General features: G+C 48.6%; 9 protein-coding genes across 9 annotated transcripts; 7 read left to right on the forward strand and 2 right to left on the reverse strand.

The window, feature by feature from the left end:
• Positions 1-783: 783 nt before the first annotated feature.
• Positions 784-2,316, forward strand: N7457_004016 (MFS transporter; the record flags this gene model as incomplete). Its single annotated transcript, XM_057175061.1, has 1 exon — positions 784-2,316. One exon carries the CDS (start codon positions 784-786, stop codon positions 2,314-2,316), a length of 1,533 nt encoding a protein of 510 aa, XP_057032108.1.
• A 660-nt stretch (positions 2,317-2,976) lies between these two features.
• On the reverse strand, positions 2,977-4,160 carry N7457_004017 (uncharacterized protein; the record flags this gene model as incomplete). Its single annotated transcript, XM_057175062.1, has 3 exons — positions 2,977-3,391; positions 3,443-3,716; positions 3,770-4,160. 3 exons carry the CDS (start codon positions 4,158-4,160, stop codon positions 2,977-2,979), a joined length of 1,080 nt encoding a protein of 359 aa, XP_057032109.1.
• Positions 4,161-4,802: 642 nt separating this feature from the next.
• On the forward strand, positions 4,803-5,717 carry N7457_004018 (uncharacterized protein; the record flags this gene model as incomplete). The annotated part of the gene is made up of 2 exons (XM_057175063.1): positions 4,803-5,349; positions 5,461-5,717. 2 exons carry the CDS (start codon positions 4,803-4,805, stop codon positions 5,715-5,717), a joined length of 804 nt encoding a protein of 267 aa, XP_057032110.1.
• A 448-nt stretch (positions 5,718-6,165) lies between these two features.
• N7457_004019 (uncharacterized protein) lies at positions 6,166-6,831 on the forward strand (the record flags this gene model as incomplete). The annotated part of the gene is made up of 2 exons (XM_057175064.1): positions 6,166-6,414; positions 6,490-6,831. 2 exons carry the CDS (start codon positions 6,166-6,168, stop codon positions 6,829-6,831), a joined length of 591 nt encoding a protein of 196 aa, XP_057032111.1.
• Positions 6,832-8,623: 1,792 nt separating this feature from the next.
• Positions 8,624-9,667, forward strand: N7457_004020 (uncharacterized protein; the record flags this gene model as incomplete). The annotated part of the gene is made up of 1 exon (XM_057175065.1): positions 8,624-9,667. One exon carries the CDS (start codon positions 8,624-8,626, stop codon positions 9,665-9,667), a length of 1,044 nt encoding a protein of 347 aa, XP_057032112.1.
• Positions 9,668-13,511: 3,844 nt separating this feature from the next.
• On the forward strand, positions 13,512-14,519 carry N7457_004021 (metallophosphatase domain-containing protein; the record flags this gene model as incomplete). Its single annotated transcript, XM_057175066.1, has 1 exon — positions 13,512-14,519. One exon carries the CDS (start codon positions 13,512-13,514, stop codon positions 14,517-14,519), a length of 1,008 nt encoding a protein of 335 aa, XP_057032113.1.
• Positions 14,520-16,725: 2,206 nt separating this feature from the next.
• Positions 16,726-19,784, reverse strand: N7457_004022 (MCM DNA helicase complex subunit MCM6; the record flags this gene model as incomplete). Its single annotated transcript, XM_057175067.1, has 4 exons — positions 16,726-16,845; positions 16,934-17,914; positions 17,974-18,109; positions 18,166-19,784. 4 exons carry the CDS (start codon positions 19,782-19,784, stop codon positions 16,726-16,728), a joined length of 2,856 nt encoding a protein of 951 aa, XP_057032114.1.
• A 1,256-nt stretch (positions 19,785-21,040) lies between these two features.
• On the forward strand, positions 21,041-22,805 carry N7457_004023 (uncharacterized protein; the record flags this gene model as incomplete). Its single annotated transcript, XM_057175068.1, has 3 exons — positions 21,041-21,128; positions 21,198-21,589; positions 21,648-22,805. 3 exons carry the CDS (start codon positions 21,041-21,043, stop codon positions 22,803-22,805), a joined length of 1,638 nt encoding a protein of 545 aa, XP_057032115.1.
• A 1,499-nt stretch (positions 22,806-24,304) lies between these two features.
• On the forward strand, positions 24,305-27,112 carry N7457_004024 (uncharacterized protein; the record flags this gene model as incomplete). The annotated part of the gene is made up of 3 exons (XM_057175069.1): positions 24,305-24,346; positions 24,395-26,192; positions 26,247-27,112. 3 exons carry the CDS (start codon positions 24,305-24,307, stop codon positions 27,110-27,112), a joined length of 2,706 nt encoding a protein of 901 aa, XP_057032116.1.
• Positions 27,113-27,354: the final 242 nt, after the last annotated feature.

The following is a 27,354-nucleotide window of genomic DNA, read 5'->3' on the forward strand; positions in this document are numbered from 1 at the left end:
AACCACAATTTGTGTTCTGGACAGGTTGAGCGTTTTGCTTTCCGATATTTTTCTCTGCGACTCCTTTTCCAATCTCGGTTTTTGCTGTTTGAATCAATCGGAAAGTCCCCCGTACTAATGCCCATTCTTCCTCTTCTCGGCTCTGCTCTGATACTCCTTAGAATCTAGATGTGTCATAAGTATGTTTGAGAGCAAATTCCTGCCCGGGCTAGAACCTGCGTGTGCACATACTCCATTCTAGCATATAATAGGGGGGAACAAAGAGGAAGAAAGAAAAAGAAAGACGTGGTTCTTCTAGATTGTAAATCGTATTTCCGAATATCCGAGATTTCGGACACAGGATTTCTGGATATATATTGACCTTTATCGTTGATTAAATGTATCAACTTGATGACTTCCAAGCTAGAAGCTCAGCGTCCAAATACTTACCTAGATGTAACGGATCTTCGTATTCAATTCACCAATCTTGGGCTTTCAGGCGCTGTCGTGTTGCGCTTCTTCGGATCACCTCCAGGCCGATCCAGAGCCGACCCGTCATCTTTAATGGTTCACAGTGGATCAGATTGATATGGTCCACAGAAGGGAGCTCATTCTGATTTTTGATAGGACGAGGCTAATAGCCAATTTTCATCATCATTTCTTGAAGAGCCCCATTTTTCCATTCGCGCCACTGGAAGAAAACTGGCCGATGGGTTCAAGAAGAGCTGCCAGCTCAAGCTTTCCACTTCGAACCATTCACTCCTTGCCTAAGATCCAGCGAGCAGTATATTGTCGTGATTGACCATGGGGAGCGACGACATGAATTTGAAGCCGGTTGAGTCGGCGCAGTCACTTGCTGCGACTTTCTCGCCTATCCGTGAAGTGCTGTTCGTGACCATTGCTTGCATGGGCCAATTTATGGCACAGGTCAATATTGGCATTTGTCTTTCGTCCCTTGATATTGTCGGCGATGACTTTGGTATCAATGAACCTGGAATTCTGAGCTGGTTCATTGCCGGGTACTCCTTGACCGTTGGTACTTTCATTTTGGTGTTTGGCCGTTGCGGTGATCTATTTGGTTATCGTCGAATGTTCATCATCGGATTTTGTTGGCTTGCACTTTGGTCTCTCGTCGCAGGACTCAGTGTCTACTCGAACTATGTGCTGTTCATCTTTGCACGTGTGCTTCAGGGAATTGGTATCGCCATGCTGATGCCCAATTCACTGGCACTGCTTGGGGCCACTTACCAACCAGGAAAGAAAAAGAACATGATCTTCGCCGTGTTCGGTGCCATTGCCCCCAACAGTTCGGTTTTGGGAGGTGTCTTTAGTGCAATCTTTTCCCAGTTGGCTTGGTGGCCATGGACATATTGGACCCAGACCATTGTGTGTATCTGTTGCGCCGTATTGGGTTTGCTCGTGATCCCACCCATCTGCCGCAACACTCTCACTGACAGATCCTTCATGGGCCTACTCAAAGCTCTCGATGCACTTGGTGGAGCTTGTGGCATTGGAGGGCTAGTGCTTGTCAACGTCGCATGGAACCAGGCGCCTATCGTGGGATGGCACCAACCATACGTCTATGTCCTTCTGATAATCGGCATCCTTTTTCTTGCTGCATTTTTCTATGTCGAATTCCGGGTGGCTGAATACCCTCTTATTCCATTCCACGCATTCAGTCGCGATGTCTCGTTTGTGCTCGGCTGCATTGCCTGTGGTTGGGGCTCATTCGGAATCTGGATCTACTACAGTTGGCGGTTTTTGGAGGTGCTCCGCCACTCGACCCCCCTTCTGGCATCTGCCCAGTTTATCCCTGTTGGCCCAGCTGGTATTGCTGCATGTGTTGCCACTGGCTGGCTGATGAGTCGTATGCGACCAGGCTGGATTATGGTGATTTCAATGACTGCCTTCACATTGGGTAATGTCCTCATCTCAATCGCACCCGTGCACCAGACATACTGGGCATTGACATTTGTTTGCTTGTTGATTACACCCTGGGGGATGGATATGTCGTTCCCCGCAGCCACTTTGCTGTTGTCGAATTCAGTCGAGCGCAAACATCAGGGTGTGGCTGCATCCTTAGTAACGACTGTTGTCAATTACAGCATCTCGCTGAGCTTGGGACTCGCCGGTACGGTGGAAGTTCACGTCAACAATGGAGGCACCACTCCTGATGACATTTTGAAAGGATACCGTGGTGCGTTATATTTGGCGGTCGGCCTTGGGGGACTAGGGATGTTCCTCAGCATGATCTATACGGTTAATAGTTACCGGGCCAAGAAACAGGTGGAACAGGTGAAGGACGAAGAATCTCCAGATCAATTTACCATACCTTAGCTATACATCATGAGAATAACTAATATAAGATTATCCTATAAAATACTACACTTGGAATTCCTCACGCCACTCAACCATTGAATCGTTAGATTTGTCAGGTGTAAACCATAGTCCCTGGTTGAAGCTATTACTACAATCGAAGCTATTCATACTATATATATTCTGAGAAGAGCAGAAGATTCCTGTAAAAAAGACCACTAAAGACCACTAAGACTACGCCAAAGACCTTGTAAGCCCGCAAATGCGGCCGACTATATGAAAAGCTTCGTTTTACCTGCCTGCTTTCCAAGGTTGGACCTAGGTGCCTTGACTAGGCATTTATCAAGCTCGCTTTCATAGTAATTCAGGTATCTTCGTTTTCTGCCAGCCCAAATCCAGGCATATTCAGGCAACAAATTCGTTTTCAGTTGAGACCGACCCCTGAGCGCTATACACCTTCGGACATACCCCCCTACGCGTTTGAAGAGATTGATGCCGGTCCGGAATTTAGCCTACCAGGATTTCCATGGAACTTTCATCTACGTAGGTAGTGTTCTCCTTGATGTATAGCTAGAAGAAATGTACGATACGTTTAGTCGCTTACTTCACGCCATCAGTAAGATAGAGATGCGTGTAGATCCGCGCTGGAGATTGAGTGGGAGGCGTTGCAAATGGAATCTTTTATTGCCGATATCGCGGGGTCCATTGACTCCATAACTCGAGTCCGCGCATAAAATATTCCAACCCTCTAGTGTACGTCTCCAGTTCGCGGCTCGAGCTCTTGGTGTTATCATGTCGAATTTCATCGCCAGTGTTCTCGAGAACAAGCTCTAATTCCCGACAATAACTATAGAGCAGCCGTTTGCACGCTTCAAATGGTAAGCCTGTCTCATTTGCAAGAATGTAGACGGCGGAAAGAGGCTGGGCGCCATCAGTTGGGTTCTCTTGGTAAACTTTCCATTCTCGATTCCAGCTATAGATGTCATTCATGACACCGACGTGACGAAATGCTGTACTTTCTAGGGCAGCGCTCTTCTCGAGTTCGGCAGTAGTGAGATGCAACTTAGCACCGAATCTAAGGAGAGCTGTGTAGAGTCTAGATGGCTGTTGGTCACACGAGAAATAAGCCGTAACGAGCTATACTCACGGCCTGCCCACATCTATCTCCCTAAACTTGAGATATAAACCCAGCGTTTTTATTGAAGTCCGTTCCTTGGATGTCTGAGCTTGTAAAAGCTGGCAGAATCCTTGGGTAACATCATTCGCCAAAACCTCATCTATTTTCTGCATGGACGTGATGGTATCATGAAGCATCCATTCAAGACAAATACTTTTATCGGGATTTGCCTTTCCAAATGCAATTTTTATAACTCGGTCGCGATAGGAGGACATTTGTGTAAAACTCATTTTTTCCAGTTGATCTATCTCCGTGTCAATGAATGTGCAGACCCAATGTTGTATCATGACTACTGACCATCAATGAGTAGAGACAAGTAAAGCATTTTACATGTCACATCAATACGATCACTTAAAGTCAAAGGGAAAAAATGACTGAAGGCGCGAGAAAACCCAAGAGCAAGGAACCCCTTTTTCTCCTTCTCGCTGGCGAAATTCCAATTGTCGGCAAAATAAGGCTCAACCTGAGCTTGGATTCTCTTCCATCCTAGTGGATGAGTTTTAGATTCCAGTCGACTAGGCGGAATCTCACAAGGGACAACTGGCGCTGTTGAGTATTGCTTCACGGGTTTGTTTGTTGAATGAATGGGAAGGGAAAAGATTTGCCTATTGACACTGATTCCCGGTGCCACAAATTGGTATCCATTTTTCAAAGGTTTCCAGATGCGTGTCTTTTGAAATTGATGCATTGCAACTTCTATCAATTGGCACCATGTGACAACAGGGTTTCAGGTTGACGATTGCAAGTCTTGAACAGGCCAGCACGTGACCATGGGTATTCCACCGTATGTATCACAGCTTCTGTCTTTGTTGAGGGGAATTTCTCTCAAAGGTGTCTTGCAGTTTTTGACGATTAAGCCAGGATCCTATGATCACAATATGCTTCTCCATGTACTACGTGCGACAGGGCTTTATACATCTATGATATACCCGTGTACTTAATTACGCACAGACCAGCTGAAACGTGATGTCACCGATCAACCGTGGTCCACAAACATGCTTCTTATTAGACTTATCTCTACTTCCACTCCATTCACTTCATATTCGCAATACCTATGAGATATTGTCTACTGGTAAGAACTCTGTCACTTCAGCTGGAAATAAGTCAAGCAATCAATCTCTTGTATCCACCAATCCAATCTCTAATGTTCGAAACAGAAATAGCATCAACATCTTTGTATTAACATATGGTGCTAGCTTCCATTTCTGCCAGCCATCAAAACTCTCTGCGGGTGGCTCTAAGACACCTTGGTGCAATCAAGGCCAACAGTGGAAATCATCCGGCTTATTCTTTGAGCCTAGCATTTTCCTTTTCGACCAGGGCCGTCGCAATGAGCAAGTCGTCAGAGAATCCCCCGGGCGCTCCATGGCGTGATATTCTTGATTCTCATCTCAAACAAACACCCGGATATGAATTCACCATTGCAACGGTTGGCTATGATGCCCAACAACGGCCCGTACCTCGGCTACGGACTTGCGGCTGCCGTGGATTTTTCCCGGAACTGGAACTCCACCCCAAAGGTCAAGAGGCTATGGATCAACAGGTAGAAGGGGGTGGCAACCCACCGGTGTTTGAGAGTGACATGCTGTCATTTACAACTGATGCCCGAATGGACAAGCTTCCTCAACTTGAGTCGTCAGGTCATGCGATTGAGGCCGTGTTCTGGCTGAAAGATCTTATGACTCAGTGGCGCATTAAAGGAACGGCATATGCAATTGGAGACCCAAGCGGAGACAATTCATATGCGGAGAAAACATCCCGAATTGAGATAATGAAGGCATTGAGGTCGAAAGACGATTGTAATAGCAGCATTCCTCAATGGACGTGGGAAAAAGCTGTCACAAAGTACTTTGCAAACCATTCCCCTATTGCAAGAGGTATGCTTTTTTCAATCTTCCGATGCGGGTCCTACTTCTCGGGTGCTTCTACGTCAGACTAAAGATACCTGTTTGCTCGTTATCGCCAGCTTATACTGAGTTACGATCTAGGTACTTTTCGAAACCCTCCACCTGGACAACCTAGGTCCCCAATCCCTAGCGAATCCGATATTGGTGTAGGCCAAAAGATTACAGACCTTCATGACCCTGTTGCGCGGGCAAACTTTCGAGTAGTCGTTATTCGACCCGAGGAGGTCGAACGTCTAGATCTTAATAACCAAGAAGATGGCAAGAGGTGGGTTTGGAAGCAGACAGGACAGAGCAACGGCGGTGGTGTTCGATGGCATGAAATTGAGGTGTGGCCGTAATTTTGAGCCAAATCTTTCGTGTAGATGAACTTGTATCCGGTCATTATATCATATTGGAATGCAACAGATGTTCACCAATACATCATGTCGTCTTGGATTGGAAACCTCTAACCCCCGTAGTTTGAAATGCATTGTCATCTGGCATTTGCTAATGTGTGGTAGGCAGCGGCCTTGAGTGGCTCTGCAGTTTCCAAATTGGGTGGAACTTGAATATGGGTTTGTCTCGCCATCGTCGCCTACCTTCAAACTGTTTTCCACCCCGTCAACATATCGCATCGTTGCATCAACGTATCGCATCGTCGCGTCACAATCGTATTAAAACATATTTTCATCCCATCATCGCTCCAACCCATCCAGAAAAGTATCCTTCTTCAACTTTGAGCCCTTCATTTGATTTATCATCCATCACACTGACAACAGACACGTTTTAACAGTGTCTGACGACGAAATGGCGAACGGTGCCTGCGCTTCGTGCAAGGCCAAGAAGAAGCGATGCACCCACCGTGATCTGCCAGCAGAGGTTGTCGACGCTGAGACCACCCTAGCCAACATGCCTTCCCCCTCTGCCCCTGCCATCAAGGGACGTCGCAAGGCGACCGAGAACAACAATGCTGCTGAAGACAGCAAGGCCGCCGGTGACAACAGCACCATCGAGGTCAATGCCGCTGACAACGACATCGCTGACGACAACGCCAAGGTATGTTCAGTACTCACTAGACCACATTCATCTCTTTGCTATTCTTCCTGTGGCCGAGCTGATACATCCATGTAGGAACTGAGCCCTGGCCCCGTCGACTCTAGCGACGAGCTCTCTGTCGTCCCCTCCGAGGTCGAGAAGAAGAAGCCAGCCAAGAAGCGTACCAAGCGCACTCGTCGTTCCAAGGCCGCATCCCAGCCCCAGGACGAGGTCCCTCGCCTTCCCACCGATCCCGTGGAGGCTGCTTGTGCCATGTCCGTTCACACTGTCTTTGCCCGTGAGCTTCGATTTCACATCCAGGAGTTCCGTCAGAATATGGAGGCTTCTCGTGTTGCTCACCAGGCTACCATGGCCTCCGCCCAGACTGTTCAGGACACTGTCGATGGTTGGGTTGAAGCTTGGACCTCTGGTCGCTAAACAACTTCAACAAACATCGATCGCAGACTTCCGACGCTTTGGCTCTACTTTGTTATCATGCCTTGGAAGGGACTTTGCGATCATTTGAGATGGTGATAGGAGGAATTACTTTTCATCTACTGATTTTCGGCCCCTAATATGGGCAGGATCTATCACGTGAGGCCATGGATTAGGGTTTGTTTTCGAAAGGGACTCCTGGGTTGTACCTGGACAGGTCCTCATAATTTATGGCTTTTCAAATTGCATCTTTCTCAGTAAACATATCTCGGGAGTCGAAAGTTGGAACTTCCCCGTTTTTCCGATCTAGCTGTGTTGGTCTGCATAGCCCAATCTGCAACGCCATGGTCCTCTTCGACGCTGTATCGTCCTATGTGAAGACGAGATCTCAAGACATCAATAAGAGAGAGTACTCCGGGTCAATTGATAGATGCATCTAGTACTCCGTAGGCACCTTTAGACCTCCATTTTACGATACCGCCAAGATCAACGCTTTTCGATTGACGCCGATCAGCCAACCATCACTACCAATCGGTGCGGTGGGACCCTCACGGCCCCCAACCACGGGCTCTCCCGGTCTTCCGCGGGAGGGATCGTCCGGCTTCAAAGAGGTCCATTCTGTAGGCCTCCGTACTCCATACTCCATACTCCGTACAGAACGGAGTGTATTGGGATTTCTTGAGTGGACCCTACAATCCCCGAATCCCCGGCTTTTGGTCCCCGACCGTTACGTGTCAGACTTCCCAGGTACCCGCGTGATATCTCCATGGAATCAGACTACCTCCAACGTAGAACGTACAACGTGGTATGTCGTATGGAGTATACACAGTGTGTATGGAGTAATTTAATTCATGCACAATCCCTCATACCATGTTTTCCCTGGTCTTGCTCGGCATCTCAGATATCTCCCATATACTCCATACTCTGCGTTGTACGGAGTATATGTATATGGATTACGGTTGCCAGGAAACTTGATCTCCATTTCTCCGAGGAATGAGCGGCTTGGATTTCGGAGCAATTCTTCAGAGGATCTACGGAGTACTGTCATATGGAAGATCAACGGGATAAACGTGTTGGGTCTATGCATGTCTTGCCATCAAATGGTCCAACTAGGTACTTCGTCCATCAAGCTAGAGTCATAGTGCTGTATATCCAATCCTACGCGAGATGGATTGCATAAATTGACACATACCGGAAGAATCCTGCTTCACCGCTCCTCGAGTGAATAGGGTACAGGCGATCCAATCATCTACCTCGGTCTAATTCTGAAAGAACAGAAGGCCATGCAGTTAACCTTGGGATGTGCCGGTTATCAAATACTTTGTGTACGGAGGACTACATCAGTCACACCGGTCTTTTCCGTACCAAAACCGCCTAGTCCCATACAAATCAATACGGTCCACCGGGCAAAAGTACATACCGTACCAGTACCGTACCAGCCCTGGTCTCCAATTTCTTGTTCATCCTCTTCTTTCTCGACCCTTTTTCTCTTCCCCTCCTCAGACTCTGCTTCACCGTCACTTGCATTCTCACTTGCAGATCCTGTCAAACACATAGTCCTTCATTGGGGGGTTAATAAAGGCCGCGCCCTCCGCTGCCCGCATCGCGATCCACCTTCGTCACACACCTTTCGCTCTTCGATTTCTCGCGACTCTGCTAAACATCACGACTTATGACGAAACGAACCCTTGAGCTATACCTTCTGATATAATATTGAATCTTTTCCCCCTTGTGTTCCAACCTTGGGAAGCGTGGCAACCCCGGAATACTCGATAGTCAAGCATTTGTTTTGGTCATGGCATCAATGGATGCCCTAGGGGCCTTCACCCACATGAAAGACAATCTTCCTGGATGGATCATTCGTGTTTCAGAGCTGGCTGCACACACCCACAAGAAGCACAACGAGTACTCCGAAGCCTATAGACGCCACACAACCTTCAAGTCCCGCCGACGGAAAAACAGCTCTGTTTGCTCCATCCATACCGATGACCTCGTACCGATCGCACAAAGAATGGGCCCCAGTCCAGAGCCCACGGCGGTGGGGATAACCCAGGATGTGCCCGAGGAAACTCCACGTTCTGGGCGCAAGCGCAGCACCGAAGAGGACCCCTCAGTTGATTCCGGAGAACACTACGCTTTTGTAAGCACACGGCACAATGTCATTATCGAGTACGATGGCCATACACAACAGACGCTGGAGGCAATTGTACGGGATATCGGAGTCGCCAGGAACAACATTCGACGAAGCCAGATGGCCATGATGCCGCGCACCGGGCTGCGCGGAGGTCTGCTGAGCAAAGGCATGAGCTTGAATATGCACATGAACATGCCAGCTGGAATGGAACAAGTAACATCACCGCTCTCTTGTGTCCGCAGCACCCGAACTACAGCTGGGCTTGTTGGTGTCTCTGGGGCCGGCGTACTGCGGAGGGACTCCGCTTTTGACTTTGCAGATAAACAGCTGGAACTTGCCCACTCACTCTGCGAAACGGCAGCTTACCAGGTCCTGCGATCCGGCGACTGCGGAACGGAACTTGATGGCGTGGAGGAGAAGTTCAAGATGCTACTTGAGGCTGCTATCAACGAGGTCGATCGTATTATGGCAGAAAAGAAGCAGCAAGAAGAGCACCAGCAAAAACAACAAGACGGGACCGCGGAAGAAGGACCTCCCAAACCACCTCCGACTCCCTCTGCAGCGCAACTCGCCAGAGTTGCTGCCATTGCTGCGAATAAACCTTCCTCGGCCACCGCAGGCACCATCGAAGTTGATGACAACTCATCTCTCTCGGCTGAGTCCATCGATCTATCTGCATTCCGATCATCCCGGATCCGAGTGTAAACATGGGCAATCACCGCCCTTGGCCTCATGTTAGCGATTTAGCGTGTGTTGAAACCCTTCCAGCAACCCAGTCCAGCCAGTTGATACCTTGGGACTTTTTTTTTTCTCTCTGATTGGGCTCGTCTTTTTGCCTTTCTACACCTTTCATTGTGACCTGATTTGCGGTTATGGAACGCGTATACCACATTACACCATTCACTCTCTTTGTTTTGCGATCTCCTTTCCCTTGTCTTGCCCACTATCTTCAATCACATCTCTTGATGTTTTTATCTTTGTTTTGGGATACCTACCTCTTGTCTGTCTCTTGCATCAGCTCATGACTTCTTTCCAGGAGAGCACGGCGTTGGGATCGGCGTTTCCTTTGATTGTTTATATTCCTGCCTATATTCTTGCGCATCGGTTTCTATTGGGCTTTGCGTTCATTTCACCACCCCATTCTCCGTAAATATTGATGACAAAATTGAATTTTCGTGGAATTTCGCTCCATTTTCAGGCGTGAATGCGTACAGAAGTACAGAAGTAGGGAATTAGACCAACTACCTAGTTAGAACACGGTACTCCGTACATACTGATGAATTTCCCGCTACAATCCCCCAACGTCGAAAAATTCCATAGTCAAGCTAGTACGGAGCAATGTCCCAGACAATGCATGACCGTTGCCGTTCCCTGTCGTAAAACGCTTTGGTAACAAACGACATACAAGGATGTTGAGAAACGATTTGTGGAGCAAGCGAAGTTCCAAGGTTGGTTACAGGGATCAATGAGATTTGTGGGGGCCGTGAGCCATCATTATTGGATTGATACCCAACCTTCCTAATTGAGTAAATAGTCTGGTATTATTTCCTGGGCAACAGGAACGGGTCCAAGTGGAACTTATTGATTCTTGGGGGCTATCAAACTTGGCTTTGTTGCCTTCACGAAATAGCGACTCAGATCCTTCTTCATTATTTCCCACGGTCAGCCGCCACACGGGTTGTTCGACGTGGCCTTCCCCTAGCTGCATTTCGCCTTTGAAGACATGATAGCGGCACTTTGTATATTGTACGTGTCAGATTACGCAACTCCAAGTGATTGTGTGCGGAATATATGGAGTACAACTTGCATGCATCGCACATGCTACTATGTACTCTGTCCTCTGTACGGAGTACTCCGCACAGAGTACATCATGCCACATATGGTACGGATTATAGCGTGGGGTTACTTGAAGGCAGCTTTGTTCTCTCTTTGAGTGCAAACTACGTGCAGAGTATATTTGCGATATCTCCTTGTTATAGGAAGGTGACCAGGGCATGATATAAGGCACCGGAAGCTATTTAGGAGGCGTTTCTTAAAAGTGGGGAGGGTGATGTGGATATGATGTTGCCATGCATGGTCTAGACACTGGTTGTCCTAGTCGATCATGGATGCAGCAGCTGAAAATATATTGGCTTCCACCTGTCATGATGTAGATGCAGGGTTCTTGCTTCTAAGAAGATACAATAATACCTCTAACTTCGGCCTCCGTACTCCGTATGTATCCACCCATTGTATATTACGTCGAGCCTCTCTGGGTATGTGTCGTACTATATTTTTCTTTTACCTCCATGAAAGGCAACTGGGGTCTCGCTTTGAACATCACAAGCCTCTACATGGAACAAAGAACAGCCTTGATCCAACTTCTCATCGCCACCACAATGATGCCCCTTATAGAAACTATTGTGCGTTAGAAAGATCATCGTCGATGATACTCCGTACAGTCGCCACTTTGATGTATCGAGGGGGATGGTATCTAGGTAATCATCTAACCGATCAACAAACCACATGGAAGCACTAGTTATCTAGTCCTAGACGCCAATCGCTCAGATGCTAATCAAGTTCTGTGGCTTGGATCGAGTGGAGAGGTATTTTCCTCTCGAATGGCACGGAGAATTATTCCACCTGGGCAGCTATTATTACTCCGTACTGTTTGTGACTGATATCAAAAGTACGATGCAGGAAGGGATAAAAGACAGGAGAGGGGGTGGGGGTGGGAGGAACACGCTTTTCACCCACTTTGTCCGGTGTTAGGTACCTAGGTATTCATTGTATCTGAAAGACTTGTCTGTAGACTGTCATTCCAGCTCCATAGTCTGTCCTCAGTGATGCGAATGGTACTCCGTATACGAAGGTGTAGACCTGCCGCCCTTTTCAAAGGGATTGCCGTCAATTCATGAGTTACGAATCAAACGTAGTTAGGGATGGATGTTGTAAACCAAGAGATACATGAGAATACCTACCTCGGTAGTCATTTTACAGCATAACATACATCTGTTAAATACTATGTATCGTAGGTAACAATCACCGTTCTCCGTACTTTTGTGTGCTCCACCCCGCTAGCCAGAATTGACAGGTGTCAAGGACGCTGCAAGCCACCGCGGCATCCCACTAGAGGCGCCAAAGAGAACAAGGATCTCTGCCGTTTCGCTTGATGGCTTTTCGTGCCAAAGCCACTACGGAGTACGGAGTACGGAGAACTAGGGATGAACAAGCTGCATATTATAGTAAGCTCCTGCCTTCCTAGGAAAGAAGCCCGTAGGAATCTGCCGGGGTGCTAGGAAAATTCTGCTGATGCCATTCTACATTCGATATAAAGTACGGAGTGTTTCAAGGGAGCTATTAGTTCTTTTTCGTATTTTCATCTGGATGTGATACCTAATTTTCTCGCTTGTACGAAGTATGCGGGTATACCTAGTGTGATGATGCATTGCATAGTCTTTACCTCGGCAGAGTAGATTAAACGAAAAGATAAAAGTCTACCGCAAAGAAGCTTATCGTAAGAGAATAAGAAGTTTATAAAACCCTCAGGGATGTAATAAATACAAATTCAATACCAATTAGAACATGGCAGAATCTACGTACTCCGTACTGACGGTTAGATACAAACAACATTGGCCTTCAACAAAAGTACCTCAGTGCCTACATGTCAGATGTGCACGGGCTGTCCTACAGGACTGGGAATTTGCAAGCCCGCTCGTATATTTTATTCCACGAACGGAGTACTCCGTATAGTCCGGACCGCTTGCAGCGCGATGGACCCAAGAACACCGTGGCAAAGTACGAGTCGGCTGGTGCATGCCTCCGGTTTGAATTCTTCACTCAATGGGAGAACGATTGCCTGATAACTTATACCGGCATGGGTCCAAGGCTAAAAATAGCGGACAATTCATATAAGCACAAGTGCCATCGATGTAGAACGATGCCCCCTCGGACGTTCGAAAATGAGAAGAGTATTTCTCGCCCCTGGTGGAAATCAGATAGAGGCTGCGATCTACATGGCCGCCTGGTTATTTCACAGTATCTGTAGACTATGGACAAGCAATCTGTCTAATTGTGGCTACTCCATATGTAGGGTGCTAGTGGTTGTTGACTACATAATGCGTTGCTCATGCAAGCGCTTTGCTCGAAACCTACATCGATGCACATGCGAGGGCTATACACCTCCCAAGTTCCCAAAATGATCATGGCGCATTATATAGATAGTTCTTCGCAGGTCTGCCGCCGATGTTTCTAGGCAACAGGTTTTCGTCGACATGTCCTCGACTACTCCGTACTCCGTACGGGGTAGTCCGTATTTCGATTCCCGCAGTTTAGGGTAGCAATGCCTGACATGCGCCTTCTCGTATGTAGAGCTCCCAAAAACAAAAACGAAAAGATACTGCACTGACAGGGAATCGAACCCCGGCCACTACTTTGGAAGAGTAGTATTCTACCACTGAACTACCAGAGCTGCTCATGTGACCTGGAATCCAAAAGCGGTATCTTGTTTTTAAAGCTTTTTGCTCGGACCATCCTACTCGATAAGGCGATCGTTGGAGGGAAACCACAAATGAACAACCATCTGCTTCCCTCCCCGTACAATCTCTCACAACCACAATCGTGGCTAGAGCGGTTAGTGTTGCCGCTATGTGGTGTCCTATTGGGAAGACCCACACAGTCTGCGGCCCAGAAACCATCGACAAAGCCGATTCCATTGCAAAGCAGAGGGGGAGACCATCCTCCAATTCGTATAATATGCATCTCAGACACGCATAATGCTACTCCACCTTTGCCACCAGGCGATATCCTGATCCATGCAGGTGACCTGACAGCCCATGGGACTTTCGATGAGATGCAAGCCCAGCTCTGGTGGTTATCCTCTCAGCCGTATACCCATAAGATCGTCATCGCGGGAAACCATGATCTTGTTCTCGATGAAGCAAGTGAGATGAAATTTCTTGCACGTGAGGGGATCAGTGGCGCCAAACGAAGAGAATTGGACTGGAGCGGGATCCAATATCTGCAAGATGAAGCAGTGACATTGGAAATACCGGTCATGGGTCTCGCAGAGCCACAGATGCGCAAGGTCAAAATATACGGATCTCCGTTAACGCCGGAGTTTGGCGTTTGGGCCTTTCAGTATCCTGCGATCCGTGATGTGTGGTCCGGGCGGGTCCCTGATAATACTGATATTCTGGTGGTGCATGGGCCTCCGGCTCTGTATGGTGACTGTGATGGCGAGAGAGGAGCAGATGGAAAGGTTAAGGTGAAAGGAGATGGTTATCTTCTACACGAGATACAAAGGACAAAACCTAAGATGGTTGTCTGTGGGCATATCCATGGGGCATTCGGTCTCACTATCATCCAGCATGATGGAATCCAGGACTTAATAGATGGATCACAGATTGGATGGAAGGGGTATGATTTACTCGGAACTCTGAAACAGATTGTTTGGAGTAGGGTCACCACAGGGAGAGATATTGATTGCTCGAGAGAAACCCTTGTCGTCAACGCCGCCATTGCGCCAGATAATAAGGGAAAGGAAGAAAAACTCCCGATTATCGTCGATTTTGCATGAGAAAAGCAATACATTCCTTCATGACTCATGAAAGCGAAAGACCAATAGATCTGACTTTTTAGATAAAATGAATATAAGGTTACCAATATAAGATATTGCTTACTTCTAGTTGATGACTGGACCTTTTATCCTCAAAATACCCGAGAACCTCGTTGTTATGGTATGGAATGACCAGGCGTTCTTCTAGCTGAGCCACTAGATCCGTCCACTCTAGGACCGATTCGAGCATTTTGTCCTCCTTCTAGCATTGCTTTACCTCTTCACGCGGTATGATCGTGCCGGCTCTTCGTGGAAGTCCCAATCCAATACGCTGGCTGAGTGACTTCATTCTAATTCCAGTATGGTAGAAAGGCCCGCATAGCGAGGTTTAGATGAGTCGTGGGCATTGAAAATAAAAGTAGCCGGCCACTTCGTGTACCAGAAATACCCAGACTTATTTTGTTGGCCAGTGCTATCGTTTAAAATCAAATGCTCATGGATTCACTCTAGTGGCAATGGGGATTTATCCTCTAGTCTAGTTGAGAGATATGATTCTGTCTGGTTCTGCTGCCATGTGTTGCTCTTGTTCTGTTCTATCTTATTCTTCATTATGGGGCCTTTAATTGTCGTATTTTCGAGGATGATGCTCAACAGCATATTTGGAATGGCCAAATTCGTAGAATTATCAGAATCCTATTTGGTAAACTGGTGGTCATCGGATGATACGGCTTGGTGTGTTGGTAGTATACATTCTGCCTCCCAGGGTCATTCCCAGCGCATTCTGGACACAATCATAACCATTTTACCTAGAATAGGCATGCTGATGGTTCGACTTTCACTTGAGCAACTTTTGCCCCCTCTCTTCATATGTAGTTCCCTAAGGTATATTTCCTTCGTATATAACGGAGATACCCCAAGAGCAAACCAGACAGCGTGATAAAATACTACAACAACGTAGTTATGCAGTTCATTTTAGATCAATCGCCCAATTGGAACCTTCAGTATCTGAATTGTCAACTGCAGTGACTGATAGAGGCCTCCGAAGGGGGATCCTGCCTTGTGCTTTGGCCGATGTTGCAATTTACCACGAGGCAGATCTCGAGTTTGAGCCCGGAACACAAAATATACATACACAAGAAACGCTGCTTTGTAGAAACCCACAACAGCACCGTTTTTTGTCCTAAAAAAAAAGACAGAGAGGCGAAAGAATTTCTGGAACACTCCGCAGTGGGACTGCCGATATTGAATTACGAAGCAAATCAACTATTCTGTGGAGCCACAAGACTTCGATGAAAACCTTAGCCGGCTGGGTTTGCCGACCCTAGTTAGTATCAATTGAGCGAAATATCAAATGCGACAATCGCCAGAATCTGTATATTCATTACACTGTGGGGCAAAGTGAAGTGCTCCAGAAATTTTCACTCCTGTACTGGCTGGGTATCTAGGGCTCACAGCAGTATCGACCACACCATATACCCTCGAAAATCAGGTACAGAACACTTGGACATTAGGCATGTCCCGAGAGTATGACCTTGTTTACAACGATGCTGTGATAAGGGATTTCACTGTGAGTAGTATGGAACCGTTGGTAAGAGACCTGTGTGAGGCAGTCGAATTTCACAAAAGCTACCCTGTTGAGGATATCCACGATGCATTTAACCACAATGATGCAATATACTCGCTATACAGATATCAGATGATTCTTATTCAATTTTTGACGAGGTACGGAGATCATGTCTGGTATGCTTTGAGTGAAGTGCGAAGTTGGGCCAAGTTCCCTTTAGTTGTGAATATACATGGGAGGCTCAATTATTTAAAGTGGCAAGATGGCCGAGTGGTTAAGGCGGCAGACTTAAGTTTCTCTTTGGTTTCTGCTAATTTTACATTGCGTGGGTTCGAACCCCACTCTTGCCATTATCTTTTTGCTCTTTTTTTTATATATATCTTTACTGCGGGCAGCTAGGTCCTCCGAAAGCTGACTATAAGCTGATAACTATCTAGGACATCGACTTGTAAACGGGGTTTCTAAGTTTGAATTAAATTCAATAGCATTCATGTCCTATTAACACATAAGACGCAACTAAACGGATATCATCACTCATAACCCCTTGCTCCGTATATTTAACCCATTGAAAATGCTCAGCATAGCCTAGCTCCGGAAGATAGACAATACAGTCGACAAAGAAAGATAGAAAATAACCAAATAAAGAGAGAAGCGGCATGACGCTTACATCTCTTCATAGGCACAATCGGGATGCATGACAAACAGGATCTTTCCATCTGCTTGTTCATCACCGTTGGTCCCATCAGTGAGACCAGTGCCTGCAATACGAAGCAAGATTTTGTCCTGTGAAACAAAATTGTTAGTGACCCATGCCCAGTGGGAGAAACAATACAGCTTTTGTCTTTGCTGCAGGGAAACATGTGCGACTTACCTTGACCATACGTTTCAAGACCTTGCTGGCCAAGTCGCGCTCGCGATCGTAGTCTTCTTCGGTGTTCAGTTCACCCTCAATCTGCTCTAAGTACCAGAGTACAAGATCTTCCTGCTCAACACCCTCGCCCGAGTTCACCTCATCCTCGTGTACCCGTCTGACAATCTGGTTCAGGATCTTGGCATACTTGTCGTAGGTGATCTTGGTCTTCTGCCGTTCAGACTGGGCAGCTGGCTCTACAACATCGCGCATAGGGCTGTCACCCTCGTTATCGCCATCGGCCATCTCGTGGTCCTCATCGGCGTTGTTGGTGTGGGTATGCTCATCTTCTTCGATCTCAACATCATCTTTCTCGACAGTTACGATACTCTGGCGGAGGAGATCGTAGGCCTCGATGACAAACTTAGGGATGACCTCCTCGACACAGTTGGCCTTGGCTACAGCCTCAGACAAACGGATCAAGGACTCGAGCTGACGGACGGTGATGCGGTATGATGAGCGGCCTACACCTCCCTGGGCGTCGTTGGAACGCAGCTCCTTGTATTTCTCGACGAGCAGTGTCTTCGCCTCCTCGGTGAAAACGGGCCGGAATGTGCGGGCAAATCGGATGTAGCGCTGCAGTTGTTCGGTGGACAGTTCGGGCTCAACAGCCTCGTCGCGGTTCATGTGCACGTTGACAATGTGCTCGGCCAAGCTGCGATCGACGGACTCCTTGGGATCGTCACGAATGACAAAGAACACATCGAAACGACTCATAATGGGAGCACTGAAGTTCAAGTTGTTGCGAAGGGTTTGCTTCGGGTCGTAGCGACCGTTGATAGGATTGGCGGCAGCGAGGATGGATGCACGGGCGTTGAGAGTGGTATGGATACCAGCCTTGGCGATGGAGATTGTCTGCTGTTCCATGGCTTCGTGAATAGCGACTTGATCGGCGATATCCATCTTGTCGAATTCATCAATGGCACAAATACCGCCACCGTTCTAAAACGAGAATGTCAGCAACGAGTTTGAAGTTTCTTGTGACCACATTTGAAACATACCGCAAGCATCAGTGCACCGGCTTCGATGGTGAACTCGCCTGTCTCGGGATCCTTGACAACCGAAGCAGTCAGACCGGCTGCCGAAGAGGCCTTTCCACTGGTGTAGACCGCGCGAGGGTGCAGAGAGCAAATGTATCTGATAAATTTCGTTAATAACCGAAGTCTATGTATGAAGAATTCGGATAAACTTACTTTAAGAACTGACTCTTACTGGTAGACGGGTCACCAACAATACAAATGTTGATATCACCACGAAGTTTCAAGCTCTCCGCTGAAGTTGATTTGCCGACACCGCCAATCAACTGCAAAAGCAGACCCTTCTTAATTTGGCGATGGCCCCAAATCATGGGTGCTATCGAGTCTACCAAGCGGGCGTAGATATATTCAGAGTGCACCAGTTGCTTGAGATCCTGGACTTCAGCTGGAGTAAGACTTTGCAGGAAAGCTTCCTGAGCTGAGTCGTCTCCGATATCATCCTCCTGGTTCTGGTTCAGGGAAGCTAGGATATTGTTTGACTGGCCACTGAGCTGCTGCTCAGGCTTCTGACCAGGAGTCGTAGTGTCTGGGGTAACCATGCAAGAAAGGAAGGCCAATCGGTAAGTTAAATCGCGCACACCCAGAGACTTCAAGCCGGAAATTCCGCTACCACCGACTTCAGTACCCCGGAAGGAAGCGTTATCCCGGACGGCTTCAGGGCGTACACCGGGGAGACCCAGTTGGCTGACATCGGGGACTACAATCAATGTACCCGTGAAAACACAGCGTTCACCGGCCTTGGCGCGATCAACCATCTCACCACGCAAGATGACATCCATTGTGCGTGGCATACTACCAGTCGGAATTTCGTGTGATGATTCTTGAAGCTTGACTTTTTGCCAATCAACAAATGTACTCTTTCCAATATCCAATCGCCAACCCACGCGGTTACCGCAGGTATTATTGGGACACTCTGTGGGCTCCGTGTATTTGAAAGTCTGCTCGACATTGGGGACGACAGTCTTGCAACCCTCACAAATAAAAGTTCCCAGCGACAATTCCGGTCTGACTTCAGATGTTCTCGTAACGGTTCCGGAGACGGAAAGCAACTTTCCAATTTGATTCGTCCGAAGCTGTCGCAGTCTGGAAACCAAAGGCAAGTTGTAAAATGCAAGGGCAAAGAGTTTGTCGGTTTGTTGATGACGGGTCTTCTCACGGATCTGACGCTCGAGATCGGGGTTATCTGAGACGCCCGCATATGCCGAGGCAACAGAGGTACTGGCTCGCGAAGAGGCACTGGCAGTCATTCGGTGGGAGACGAAGTATTCTGGTTCATATTTGGCGATTAGGTTGTGTAGTCCCTTGGTGAGGAAGGGGATGAATCTATAGTATTGTAGGGCAATGGCATCTGCTAGCACTGGATCACTACTGAGGTGTGTGAAATCAACGTAAAGAGTTGATAGTTCGAATTTTTTCATCCCCTTGATTTGGGCGATATAATACTTGTCACTGAGAAATTCTCCCGATGAAGGCGGTGCAGAGGAAGATGGCTCAGCGATGTATGACTCGAGGAGGTGTTCGAATGTCTGTCGGACACTCTCCGCTGCCCCATCGACTACCGGCGGGGGGCCAGGGGCATATGGGTTGCGCATACGGCTGATTGCCGAGCTTCCCGCTCCGACCACCTGGTCGTCCGGGAAGGCATTCATATCGCTCATGGGACCATTACTCTCCGAGTGTCTAGAGCTGGGCAAATTGTCGGATCGGGGATTCCGGTCGTGAGAAGGCGTAGCGCCCAATTCTGATTGGAGAACGGCATCGAATAGAGAAGACATGGTTGAAAGCTATCGGCCTGAAAATAGCCAGCAAAAAAGAAGGGTATTAAGCTCTCAGGTCTTGGGGAAGAAAAGGAATGTGGAGAGTTGATATCGCAGACTCAAGTTTGCTATCTTAGTTTTTCGTGGGTCTCCCTGGTCTCCTTGGGCAACTTAACGCGCGACGCGAACGCGTGTCCGGGATAACAGTTGACCCCTTCCCGACGCGTTAAGTGGTTTACTTATGTAAGATCCACGCTAACCGATCTCGGTAATAGGTCCTCTTCAGCGTTCCAAATAACTTTTTGGATTTCTGCTAAGCGCCCCGCTATCGTCTTACGAGGCGCACAAGTGTCAACCTCTAATTGTCAGCTTGGGAGGACTGGTGCTTATACCCTCGGAGAGGGAAGCTCTAATTTGCCTTTCAACAGTAGGCATACAGGCATATCTGAAAACCGCAGTTCGTTTGGTCCCACTTTGGCAAGGTAATATCGGGCTTGTACCTTAGAGATGGTCCAAGTACGTAAATTTTGCGAGCGGGGCCGTGGATTTCCTATTTGTTCTTTACCTGCCTAGGTACTCCGTACTCCGTACTGATTCGCGAAAGGGGTCTGGTTCAATACATACCTCGGGATCCATGTACGGAGTACATACTTGATGATTTGCCGATACGCTAAAGTATATCCCTATACATATGTATGTTTTGATTAATCGGGTCACAGAAAGTTCCACACGGGCGTCCATCACCTCCAAAGATCAAGGGTCTGCTCTGAACCGACCAGAATTATGAGAAGCAATCAACAAGCCAGCAAAGCCATTGTTTTGCTCCGGGGCACATTGGTCCCCATACCTACTATCCCATGGATACCGCGTACTTGGAGGTCCATAACCAGCGGCGGCCTCTCGAAAGAGAATTAAATTAAATTGCCCATTTATCCATTGGGTAAATGGTTGATACTTGGCGCTTATATAACAGCTCCCCCGGGTGCCCGCACTTGACCCATCCGAGACCAACCCATCATTCCCACTCGGGGAATTAGATCCTCGCATTGCGTCGTGCCGTGAGTATACTATCCTGTTCTAGGGTATCTCCCCGATACTATTTATTCCGCATATCCCCCGCGCCCCTGTTGACTCTTTCACATAGGACTTATGTCTTGCGATGGTTTCTTTCAAACACCGAGTCCTTGCCTGGAGGAATCTTGGTGATAATCGGTTGGAGAGAAAGCTTTGACTACTTCATTGCATCAGCAAAATCCATATTACCGCAGTCCGACATGTCTGAGAACGAACGCCGGCAAGTATCGACATTGACGAAGCCAAGCGCCGTCCCTTCGTCGGGCTCACCTGGCACGGATGCCTCGGGTACGTCCGTCTCGACTAGTCAATTTCCCATTTCCATGCACAGACCGACTAAGGCTCATTGTTTAATAGTATCCTCTGTCTCTGGCCGTGGGCCCCAAACAGGCAAACCAGGAAGGCGACGACGTGCCGCTGAACCGAAAAACAAACCCTCCAAGAACCAACACTTTTATTTCGTTGATCAAAACTCGTCGTCTAAAGAAAAGCGCGCCCATGTTATGCGCCACCATGTACAGGAAAAACGAAAACAGCGCAAAATGTCGCATGGGGCACTCTCCTCAGAGAAACCCCCCAATCATATACCATCTCCGATGAAAGAAGATGCAGGAACTGGGCAGGAAACTCAACTGGAACTACTCACACCAACTTCGCGAAATTCCCTCGATAGAGAAAGCTCGAAATGGGAAGCAAATTCACCTGCTCAAGTGCCTAGCGATTCCAACCCAAAGCCGGACGATCTAGCTGTAAGCCCAGCCGCAGTTAGTGATGGACCTGGATGCTAATGCCGTGACGGTGATTTAGCTTCAAATCAGATTCTCCAGTCTGAAATCGCATTCTCACGCTTCTCTCACTATACCGATTGGCTCGCCAATCACGATTCTTGATGCTTTTCGAAGGGATCCGTTCTCCAGTCTGCCAATCCAATACGACAACAGCGACATTGAATTGGCGGATTATTGGAGGCACAAGTTGTCGTACTGGTCCGGTCAAAATCTTCACTTGAAGAACCAGATCTTCCGTACGGCGATGGGCCATCCCCTGTCGTTCAAGGCAGTAGTTTTGTCATATTGCGCGCGGTGGAAAGCACAGCTGTATAACATGGCTGACAGCTCCGAAATTCAACGCCATGTTGGCGAGGCTGTGAAGCTCATCGATGACGCTTCCTCCGGCTCGGCATCTGTCAAACCCGATGATCTTGCAATGGCCTTGGGTGGTATGGCCCTGCACGAAGGGCGCTTCGGAAGCAGGCAGTTGGCACAATTGTATGTCGACCGCGCGGTCCAACTCATGCGTCCGCGAACAGGAACCAACAAACCTGTGGAAGTGTTCATACACTATGTCCGGTACCTCATGATGCCAGGGAGCCTGCGGATTAGCTTGGTTGAGCAGCAATGGTTGATCACTTTTCTGCGCGGCGCTGAAGACCTCATGCGGCGACACAGTTCACCTGAATATCTTGCCAACGCACCCAACAGGCTCGGTGCTTTCCAAATGGAAGGTCCGTTATTTGCTCTGCTGTCGAGTGGACCGCGTCCGTCCCTAGTGCCACATGCCTCGCGCGTTTATGTGGTTCGCGATGCGCATACACAAGAGGTTAGCCGAACGGCGGCGCTCATTTACATTACGGCCGCACTGTGGGATTTCCAAGAATTCCCCACGAAGACCAATCGCTTCCTTGACTATTTATCTATTGCAGTCAAACAGCACCATCTCGATCGGGAGCCAAGTTGCGAAACCCTTCTGTGGGTACTGTTGGAAGAAGGATTTGATTCCGATTTACGAGATCCCGAGCGCCCATGGTCTACTGGCGAGCTGCTCAAGGCGCACAAACAGCTCCGGCCAGACCTTCAGTTCCAGTTTAACGAGATTCTCATGAATTTCTTGTCTTTCTGCGTACCCGTCCGAGGGGTCAATACATTCGAAGAGGATCTTAAAAATAGTTTACATAGATCTCAATGACGTATCTTTCAAATTAGATGACTTCATATTCTTGGGTAAGTTGGAGCAATTTTATATCCAATGGGCCCAGCGAAAGCTCCGAAGGGAGATGGCTGGGAGGACTCGACTCTTCCGCACTTGGTGCGTACTTGGCACCGAGTCCAACCTGGAGACTCTGATGAACCCCGGCCAAATGTCATATGTTCAAGAAGGATGAGCCTTATATTCTATACGTACGTCCGTTGTCACATTGACAAAGATGTCTGATGGGCACCCGAGGTATCTCCACACGGATTCTGGTCCGGTTGCATCCACCTTGAGATCGCCGATCGCCCAATGTTGTCTGGGCTTTGACCACGTACCATGTACGTTGTACCGCCTATCATTGGAGATCACATCCAGGATTGTCTATGACTTAAAATTTCGTCATTCTCAGTTTCATTTCCAATTTCAGCTGTTTGTGCTCTTTCTCTCCGGTATGCAGTCACATTTCTGTGGCGCCAAAACCAGCTTGGGGCGCAGCTGACGCTTCAAAGAGGCCTCGCTAAGTTTACCAAACTTCAATGAGCAATCTAGGCCCATTGGCCACTGAAATCCTGGTCAATAGCGCAGCTCACTAGCCTTTAGCGCTCTTCTTTAGACCCAATTTTCGATTTACAGGAGGGTTGGAGGCCAAAGCATTCGACGATCGCCGGAGCACTTGGCGGGAATTGGCATCTGGTGACACAACATGCAGTTGATACCAGTCGGTAAACAAAGCACGTCGAAGAAGAAAGCCCCAAAAGCCCAAGAACCAAAGAGAATGGCGACCAGTATTCTCTAACCGCCGGTCCTCGTGTCCTGGGACTTCTGTGGAGACACGATACCCCTGGATACCCCAAGGGGTTCCGAAAGACAAATTCCAATTTCCCTCCGAAAACGGAAGACGTACGGAGTAGGAGCCATACATCATTACATCGTCGACTTTGGATCTATATGAGTTTCTTTGACTGTCCCCCTTGCAAGATCCCTGTTGATTTCATGATCGCCAGAAGTGTAGCTGAGGGTGTGGCTGGTGTGGCGGCAAGCGGTTTTCTCCGTGTGAGTCTCGAATGACAGCATACCATTTGACCGATAATAATAAACCAAATGAACCAAGACCGATGGAGTCGTTGATTGCGAGGAACCGGACGATCTCCATCCAATGGCAGGCAGTTCGGACCACATGTTTCGCCACTGTGGAGGCCAAGGAGATTAAGTACCTGGGTAGCACGATCCTTCGCAACTTGAATGCTACTTAGACGAAAAAAAGAAGGAAAAAAATAAAGAAAAAAGAGGAATCCAAGAAGATTAGCGAGGACATGCAAACCAAAACATCCAATTACGTAGCCCGATCGCAGATCTGAGCCCCTCCCCTAAACATGGGACATTCCCATTAACCTTAACCTTCTCTCGGTTTTTTCCCTCTCACCTGGGGAGACTGAATCTCCATCCGCTTCACAGTGTTCTGCTCTTTGGGATACACGCCAACTACACTCACAATGGCCACCGACGCCGTTTACCGGCTCGTCGCCAGGGATGCGGTAAGCCCTGTCGCATACATGTAGCTGGTTGTGTACTGACGAAACTAGAGCGACGCGGAAGATAACTCACCGTCCTTGTCGGCTTTGCTCACTGTGCTAGTTCCCGCCCTCATCTCCTTCGTCGTAATGGTGGCGCTCTTCATCGTCTTGCGTGGGAGCAACCGCCGAATGTATATGCCCCGAACCTACATTGGATACCTCCGTCCCTGGGAACGCACCCCCGAATCTCCGACCGGACCCTGGAACTGGATCATGGCCATGTATAAACTTCCCGATACCTACATTCTCCAGCACCACTCTATGGACGCGTACTTGATGCTTCGTTTCCTGAAGCTCTGCTCCGTCATGCTCTTCGTTGGCTGCTGTATCACCTTCCCCATCCTGTGGCCCGTCAATGCCACGGGTGGAGGTGGTCAGTCTCAACTGAACCTGCTGAGCATTTCGAACATTCACGAGTCCAATTACGGTCGATACTACGCCCATTGCTTCCTCGCCTGGATCTACCTCGGCTTCATTTTCTTCATGGTCACTCGCGAGCACCTGTACTACATCAATCTGCGCCAGGCATACCTTTTATCCCCTGCCTACGCTAGCCGTCTGTCATCGCGCACAGTGCTATTCACTGCCGTTACCGAGGACCTGCTGAACAAGGAGAAGGTCCGTGCTATGTTCGGCCGCGACAAGGTCAAGAATGTTTGGATCGCAACCGATACCAAGGAGCTCGAGGAGAAGGTCGAGGAGCGGGATTCTGCCGCCATGAAGCTCGAGGGTGCCGAAACCAAGCTCATTATTCTCGCCAACAAAGCGCGCAACAAGGCGCTCAAGAAGCAGGGTTCGGCCGAGAACCCTGAAACGGACATTGGCGATGGTCAGTTCGATGATGAGTCTGGCTCTGTCGCTGCTCGTTGGGTTGAGCCCAAAAACCGCCCTACCCACCGCCTCAAGATGATTATTGGCAAGAAGGTCGACACTATCAACTGGGCCCGTTCAGAGATCGAGCGTCTTAACCCCGAAATCGAGGAACTGCAGGCGCAGCATCGGGCTGGAGAAACTAAGCTCGTTTCTTCCGTCTTTGTTGAGTTCTTCCATCAGGCTGATGCCCAGGCTTCATACCAGTCTGTGGCCCACAATCTTCCCTTACACATGAGCCCCCGTTACATCGGTCTGGACCCTACTCAGGTCATCTGGAGCAACCTCCGCATTAAATGGTGGGAGCGCCTCGGCCGGTACTCTGTCACCCTCGCTTTTGTTTGTGCTATGATCATTTTCTGGGCTATCCCCACTGCAGCTGTTGGTGCCATCTCCAACATTGACTCTTTGACCAACATGGTTCACTTCTTGAGGTTCATCAACCACGTTCCATCATGGATCAAGGGTGTTATTACAGGTCTATTGCCGACTATCTTGATGTCTGTCCTCATCTCATTGGTGCCGATCATTCTTCGCCTTATGGCCAAGCTGAGCGGTGCTCCCAGTCTCTCCGCTATCGAACTGATCGTCCAGAACTGGTTCTTTGCCTTCCAGGTTGTTCAGGTTTTCCTCGTCGTGACACTCGCTTCTGCAGCCACCAGTGTCGTCACTAACATTATTGATAATCCTACCTCAGCGGCTTCGCTGCTAGCCAAGAATATTCCTCGCGCGTCCAACTTCTACATCTCCTATATCATCCTCCAGGGATTGTCTTTCAGTTCCGGAGCTCTTCTCCAGATTGTTGGTCTGATTCTAAGCAAGGTCCTGGGTAGGCTTTTGGATAGTACCCCTCGCAAGATGTACACTCGCTGGTCAAGCTTGGCCGGCCTCGGATGGGGCACTGTCTATCCTTCATTCACATTGTTGACCGTTGTCGGTATGTTGTTCCCATTACCAATTTACTGGAGCACGTTGCTAACTTCTCTTCTAGCGATTGTCTACTCTTGCATCGCCCCACTTGTCATGGGCTTCGGCACAATTGGCCTCTACCTGTTCTACTTCGCTTACCGGTACAACTTGCTGTACGTCTCGAACGCAACCATCGACACTCAGGGTAGATGCTACACTCGTGCTCTGCAGCATCTTACCGTAGGTTGCTACCTGGCTAATGTTTGTCTGATCGGTCTATTCGCCATGGGATCTGGTGCCAACCAGATGGCCCTAGGACCCATGGTCCTGATGATCATCTTCTTGGTCTTTACCATCTTGTTCCACCTTGCGATGAACAGTGCTATGGAGCCTTTGCTCAACTACCTGCCTAAGAACCTCGAAGCAGAGGAGCAAAGCCTGCTTGCTGACGAGAAGGCCGCTCTTGGCGCCTCGTACGAGAACTCCAACTCTGAGGACCTCACTGCCCCGAGTGCCTCCACCACTGCTCCCCGCGACAGCGGCATTTCAAACATGGGCAAGGGTGCTAACAGTGTCGATTCCGCCGAGAAGGGTCTTACTGGAGTTTCGTCGCCAGAGCCTGAGCCGAACATGTTTACCAAGTTCTTGCGGCCAGACAAGTACCATAGCTACCACATAATGCGCAAATTGGTCCCCAGCTCCTCTGAAATCGTCACCTACTCCGCTGAAGTTGAGCGCGATGCTTACCGCCACCCGGCTGTCAGCTCGCAACCTCCTCTCCTCTGGATCCCACGCGACCCCCTCGGTGTCAGCTCCCAGGAAGTTGCTCACTCCATACGTGTCATCCCCATCACGGACGAGGACGCCTACCTCGACGAGAACTGCAAGATTCAGTGGAACGAGGAGAAGGGCGAACCCCCCATTTACGAGGAGAAGATCGCCTATTAACGCCTTTTCTCTCGATCCCGCCCTCATTTGAGGGTCTAGTCAATGATATGTCTCACCCGCTGGCAAATACCACTGTCTATATGCATTGTATACATGCATCGTCTCTTTGCCGACGCGGTTTCCTATGGTCTACTGTGATACCCGACTGACCGGCTCCCACCCGGAATTTTCTTTGTTGTTTTTGGGCAATCTAAGATTGGCTCGGAGCTTATCGAGCTCACGGCCTCTCGTTCTTTTTCTAT

Source organism: Penicillium paradoxum (genome assembly GCF_028828445.1).
Source record: "Penicillium paradoxum strain IBT 22861 chromosome Unknown utg000004l_segment0_segment0, whole genome shotgun sequence".
In the NCBI taxonomy this organism is placed as follows: domain Eukaryota; kingdom Fungi; phylum Ascomycota; class Eurotiomycetes; order Eurotiales; family Aspergillaceae; genus Penicillium; species Penicillium paradoxum.